The sequence below is a fragment of the Triticum aestivum genome, chromosome 1A (genome assembly GCF_018294505.1).
Source record: "Triticum aestivum cultivar Chinese Spring chromosome 1A, IWGSC CS RefSeq v2.1, whole genome shotgun sequence".
Classification (NCBI taxonomy): domain Eukaryota; kingdom Viridiplantae; phylum Streptophyta; class Magnoliopsida; order Poales; family Poaceae; genus Triticum; species Triticum aestivum.
In genome coordinates this window covers 293,343,269-293,349,784 of record NC_057794.1, presented here as the reverse complement: position 1 = coordinate 293,349,784, position 6,516 = coordinate 293,343,269, and the positions used below count along the sequence as shown (strand labels likewise).

General features: G+C 44.9%; 1 protein-coding gene across 1 annotated transcript; it reads left to right on the top strand.

Moving 5' to 3' along the window:
• The first annotated feature begins 632 nt into the window (after window positions 1-632).
• Window positions 633-5,508, top strand: LOC123046568 (E3 ubiquitin-protein ligase RING1-like). The gene is made up of 2 exons (XM_044469971.1): window positions 633-1,893; window positions 5,121-5,508. The coding sequence occupies exon 1, from the start codon at window positions 757-759 to the stop codon at window positions 1,867-1,869; it is 1,113 nt and encodes a 370-aa protein (XP_044325906.1). The 5' UTR covers window positions 633-756; the 3' UTR covers window positions 1,870-1,893; window positions 5,121-5,508.
• The last annotated feature ends 1,008 nt before the right edge of the window (window positions 5,509-6,516 follow it).

Here is a 6,516-nt window from a genome sequence, read left to right as displayed (position 1 = left end):
CCTCTTAGGCAAACGGATGCCAAAGCAAATTTTGCATGTCAACGATGGAGATGGCCTAAGACTTTCAATCATGATGATTATACTTCTTACTAAATGAAACTTTTGCAATCAATTCACATAATGTTATTGAGCAAAACAAAACTTTCACACAACATATTGCTGCCCGTGGGGTAGGCAAGACACGCCTTTTTCCACAAACCATCAACGGTGAAAATTCCTGTGAAAATAATAATAATAATAAAGATAATTAAGTTATATACGCGCTGGCTACGTGTCAAGGCATCGTATGTTTGCAACATGGCCTGCGTTACAAACTCATGCCTAATGTTGCAAACTTGTTGGTCAATCTTACCTTGAATCGAACCGCCACTGAGGTGATGGATACACGTGAGTCATCAGCCGGTTGAAAGATAACTTTTTCTAAAAAAATTAACGGTGAAAATACCAGTAAATCGCTGCAAAAAGAAAGGAGAATACTGGTAGTCAGTTAAATGTTTGACACGAAATCAACCCGATAAACAAAATTCGAACCAAACTCTGACGCCTGACGTGTTGTAATCTAATCGAATCAATCGGAAACTAACTAACCTCTCCTCCTCTGGGCCGCAAGGAAACACCGTCCGGGGTCACCGCCGCTCTTGATAAAATCGGAGAAACCCAGAAAAAAAGGACTAAACGAGATACTGAGAGCCGAAGACCTAAATTCCATAGAGAAAACTCGCATCGCCGCCGCTGCCTAGATCGCCGGGCGCCGCCATGTCGACCCCGGGCGCCGCCTACTACGCTTCCCTCGCGCGCAAGCAGTACTTCTGCTACCAATGCAACCGCACCGTCCTCATCGCCGCCTCCGCCGCGGCCGCCGGCGAGCTCTCATGCCCCGACTGCCGCGGCGACTTCCTGGAGGAGGTCACCGTCCCTGCCCCCACCATCCTCCCCTTCCCCTTCGCCTTCCCCCCTATGATGCCCACCGCCTCCTCCCCGTCCCGATCCTCCTCGTCATCCGCCGCCGCGCCCCCCTCCAGCGACCTCTCCAACTTCCTCACCAGCATCCTCGACCTCCAGGAGGGCCGCCGCGTTAGGTCCAGGAGCGGGAGCGGGGCCGCCTCGGCCGCTGGCACGGCCACGCCTGAGAACGAGCCGGAGTCCTTCGACCCGCTCGTGTTTTTCCAGAACTACATCCACACCCTCATGGAGGGGGGCGCCAACATCCAGGTGCTCCTCGACGACGCCAGCGTCAACCTCGCCCCTGGCCTAGGCGGCCGTGCCGGTGGGACAAGCTACGGGGACTACTTCGTCGGCCCGGGACTGGAGCAACTCATCGAGCAGCTCGCCGAGAACGATCCCAACCGCTACGGCACGCCGCCGGCTGCCAAGTCCGCCCTGACCACTCTTCCTGACGTCGTTGTCACCGATGCCATGGTTGCGGCGGCAGAGGGCGCCGAGTGCGCTGTGTGCAAGGAAGATTTCTCACCTGGAGATGGGGCCAAGCAGATGCCCTGCAAGCATATCTACCACGCAGATTGCATTGTACCCTGGTTGGAGCTCCACAATTCGTGCCCCATTTGTCGCTTTGAGCTGCCCACCGATGATCCTGATTATGAGGGCAATAAGGCCTCAAACCCACAGTCAGCTGTTGGTATCGCTGCTGCTGCTGCTGCATCTGGGAGCTCTGGTGCTGCTGAGGAAGGAGGGGAGGAGAGTGGGGAGACTGCAAGGGTGGTGGAAAGGAGATTCAATGTGTCATTGCCATGGCCGTTTGGTGGATCGGCAGGTCAAACACCACAGCAAGATGGGAACAATGCCGGTGCTGGCAGTAGCTCACAGGACAGCGGTTCGCAGGATGGAGCTGGTGGCAGTAACAAAAATTGAACACAAATCTGTGATCACTTGGAGGTATTTACATCATATAACACAGCCTTTTGTATCAGGATGCAATTTACTTGGTAGACTAGATTATATCCTGTTCATAACTCTTTGATTGTAGCTGAAATTGCTTCAATTCCTGTTTACTATTCTTTTCTTGACTAGTAGAGAAAAACTACTCATTTTTACATAATAGTTTGCTAAATGCAATTACATTTCATAATCATAAACGGTTAGGACTTGAAAGCTGGAGATGCTATAGTACAAACTTGACTGCTCGCATCAATTTCAGGCATATATCTGATCTGGTGGTTTTGTGTCATTGTAGTATCGGCCACAGTTGCATATGCTTGTTAAGACTTGTATATAAGTTCGTAATAAGCTATTCGTATTAAACAGTAGGAAGCTGTTATCACAATGATACACTACTGAAATTTTATTTGATGAGCAAACCTATCTTCTACTTATAGAGGTTTGTTGGTTTGCTTGAAACATTTCATAACAAATTTCGTAAGAAACAAAAAAAAAGCTGTCGCTGCATTTTGATGTCGTTTATCCTCTCCACGTGGATGATTTAGGAAGAGGAACAACATAGTTTTAACAAGCTGATGCAGATCTTAGGCGTGGTCAGGGATGAGCTTCGCCATTGGTGCGCACCTGGGAGCCCTAGACATCTAAGTTCCCATGGTGGCTCCAGTTAATCATCAATGCACAAACCTTATAGGCTAACACATTTTCGTTCTGGCCGTTTTCTCTTTTATTTTTGACTAGATAGTTGCCTGTGTGTTGCAACGGTGGAATAAATATTATAGTAGAGATTTACCTGCCCATATTTGGTAAGAACTTATTAGCTTACCAAAGAAAACAGAATTTTATTCGGCAAGTCAATAAATGGTGGGGCAGGGAGGCGGTCTTCAGGGAAGACCGATAGAAAAACCAGAGATGGGAGGGAAAAAATTAGAAGAGGGAGAGGAAGGAGCGGATGTACGTAAGGTTGGACGAAGGAGGACCGGACAACAGAACGACGTCTTCTTTAAGTAGGAGGGATTTTTTTTTTCGTTTTTGGTTTGTACTTTGGGTTGGCTGAGTATATTGGATGATCTAGACTCGAGTCTCATCCACGCTCACACATCTAGTTTCACTAGCTGTCTTAGAAGATCATATGTGTTGATTAGGTTCTTTTAATGAGGATCCTATCATTCTGCATATATAAGCAGAAGAGGGCCTTGAAATTTCACCGTTCTCAAATCATTTGTTATCAGTCAATCCAGACTTTAAATAGACCAATAAATTTACTTATAGATTTCAGGAATTCAAAACATCTCTTCTTTTTTCTGCAATTCTAGTTTATTTAGTTAAGAGGCTGTTGCTTTCAAGTCAAAATGTCAGCCATGAATCATAATGCCATTTATGTTCTCTCAAGTGTGATAATTTTGTTGACTGCTGTGGCTGTCACTTTTACCATCTCTCCAATGAAGTCAGTAGGTTGTCGAGAGACTTTGTCATACGCGAGTGTAAGTGCATGGCCTCTCACATGAGTTTATTTTTACTTTGTTGGGTATTACATTAATTTTGTTAGTTTGGATGCTTCGCTTTGGTTAGTTTCTTTCGAACAGGTAGATATGATTATTTGATAGCAGTTACGCCAAGTCATTCGTACAAAAGAGGTTTGGACTGTATCTTGTTTGATCAAGCGAAACACAACAGTTTTGCTCAGAGCAGCAACTCATGTAAGACGCCTTTTGTCCATTCAACCAGCTAGCAGCGAACCATGTAGGGGATATTCGGAAATTAAATAGGAATAGGGAGAGATGCCTTGCCTTGTCTGAGGCTTCTAAACTTCTGATACTTTTGTCAGGTTTGGTGCACACAACTGTACATTGATATGGGCCCTTCCTTTGCACAACTCCTATTCAAATCTGCCTCTTGTGTACATCCCTTGTTTGGATGCATTTGAGGATAGAATTTGTTGATCCCTCCTTGATTTGTTTAGATTGACTGGCCAAATTTTTTACAGTTGCTACAGACTTTTGTGACCAGCCAGATAATGGTATAGTTCATTCTGGTTCTGACAAAATATGTAGCAGAGACATCAAGATAAGGTGCTCTGTTATTAGTTATTAGGAACTTTGTATTCGTCCACTAAGAAGTTGAGAACCTTGTCATCAGCATAATTATGTTCTCATAAGTTTCCAACAAGTTATCCACCCAGGTATCAGTCCCTACTCCACAAGAGGACCATAGTTATCTGTCCCTACTCCGATATCATTTCCGGAATGTTTGCTTTTTGTAAGTGTCATTTTAGAACAAAAATGGTGAACAGATTAAAATATGCATCCCTTTTCAAGATTTTTTTGCATATATTTAGAAAAGTGTTTTTTTTTCATCTCTTGCATATTCTCATTGGGTTCTACTTCAGTTTTCAGTTATAGTGACCATGATCTTCATGCCTGCTGTTTTGTTGGTTGTTGGTTTGGCTGTTGAATGATTACACAGTAATATCTTACAAAGTACTCAATATGATTCATGGCTTCAATTGTTGAAGAATGCTCAAATGCATGTTCTGTGCAAATTTCTTTGATGTCTTCCCTTCAGGCCCGTTTGGTTAGAAACCTGTTTTTCTAGGTTCAGATTGCATTCACAGTCTCCATTGTTTCCTTTGTATTTTTTTCTGTGACTCCTCTGGCAGCCGCTTTATTGGACTGTCCTGGCCACTCATCTCTTATGTGTTGTATCCATCATTCGTCAATTAGCCATTCAAGGATATAGCTATTGACCACATTAGTGCCTCACTATTTTCTTCAAAAAAAAGTACACCTTGTAATTTACAAATAAAAAGTTTTTCCTTCCACTTTGCAACGTGTATAGATGAAATCAAAGATTCATCTGCTTCATCCATGAGCTCTTGTGTAATTCATCGGTCAAACACAGAGCTATATTGTACCTGTGATATTTGAATAGCTTGAACACTTGAGCTTTATATATACTGTTCCTAGACTGTCGTAGAAAGAAGATGTTACATCTGGTTTCCTGCAAAACAAAACAAAATGAAAAACATGCTACATCTGGTTGTGTTCAATGCGAACTTTGATTTCTGCATCTATTTTTTTGTCGACACCCGCCAGTTTTGCTTCTTTCCTGTGCATTGATGAAGTTATATGGCTCTCTCCTCTTTGCCAGTACTCGGAGGCTCCTGTTGCCCCTTCCCCTTTCCAAGAGTAGCAGCTACTAACAACAATCTTACTATCTGCATGCAGGTTCCCTTGTCGGCGATGCGTCCAGAGGTCGACAATGTTGATGCGCCACCGTGAGTTATACTACAGACAATCGAAAGACCAAAGGAATTTACAGCCTGTTTATTTGGTGGAACAAAACAATGTTGGTTTTAGTTGTCGTTGTCGCTGTCCGTTAGGCTGTGTACGCAAGGCACAGAGACTGCCGTGGCAGGAAGTTGTGCATTGCGTAGACTCTTTGTGCAGATTTGTTAAATTGGTTCTCGTTTATGGACCCCAAACCTAGCTAGCTTGCCTGTGTCGTGTGGGGTTGGTTGAGATGAGATATTGAGATGGGTGCTCCTTGGCGAGCAAGGTTAAGAGGAAATAACGTGTGTTTTGCAGGGAATGCGCAGCACACTTCGATTGTTCCCCGTGCGTGGTCCCGACCGCTTGTCGAACAGATACGTAGAAACCGCGTACGGGCTAAAACCTCTAGGAAAACACGGCGCCATGGGCAGGCGGGGCTTCCTCTCCCTGCACCACATTAGCCGTGGTCGTCCTCCAGTGCGCGAGGCTTGGCGTCCCTGACCTTGCACCTGTCATGCCGTGTTAGTGGGTGGGTTTGGAGTCTCACGCCTGCCTGCTAGCACTTGACGCCAATGACGACCTAAATGAGGCGCTCCTTTCCCGACTCTGACTAGACGGCGTCAAAAGGCCTATCTATCTAGTCTAATCGCAATGAACTAGAAATGCAAATGTCGAATAGCGATATTGCCTATCTATCTAGTCTATACGCAGTGAACAAGAAATGCAAATATTGAATAGTGTTATTGCCTATCTATAGTCTACCAATGCAAACGTCAGTTCTCGGCATTTTAGTCGCTAATTATAATTATATGTATGCGACATTCTACTGGCTATTTATAGGTAGAAACGACGAATTTCCCCCTAAATATATCCTTTTTTTAGGTAAAGACCCCACCTTTATTAATGCATGATGTTTATGGGGATAATTACAGAATAGCAAATCTAGCTAAAGCATGAGCCTCAAAATTGCTCTTTCTACTCTCAAAACGAAACCCGCATGCTTCAAGTTCCTTTCTGGCTGTTATCTCCTTTATTATGGCTGCATTTGTTCCTCCTGTATCTTTTATAACTGATTGGCAATCGGACGCAATCAGCAGGTGATGTTCATCTAGGTCCAGAGCCAAAGACAAAGCTTCCGTACAAGCCAAAGTTTCGAGCGTTGGTGGGTCTGTGATCGCATAGACCATTGCTGAAGCGCCAAGGTACATGCCCCGCCCGTCCCTGCATACAACAGCGGCAGAGCCCCTTCCATGTGCAGAAATGGCAGCGTCGACATTGAACTTTGAGAATCCCGTAGGTGGAGGAACCCATGGTTCGCGAGCATTGCGGGGAGCTACCGGGTTTGCTTGAA

Excerpts from the sequence above, each read along its gene's own strand:
- LOC123046568 (XM_044469971.1), top strand. The coding sequence starts at position 757 with ATGTCGACCCCGGGCGCCGCCTACTACGCTTCCCTCGCGCGCAAGCAG.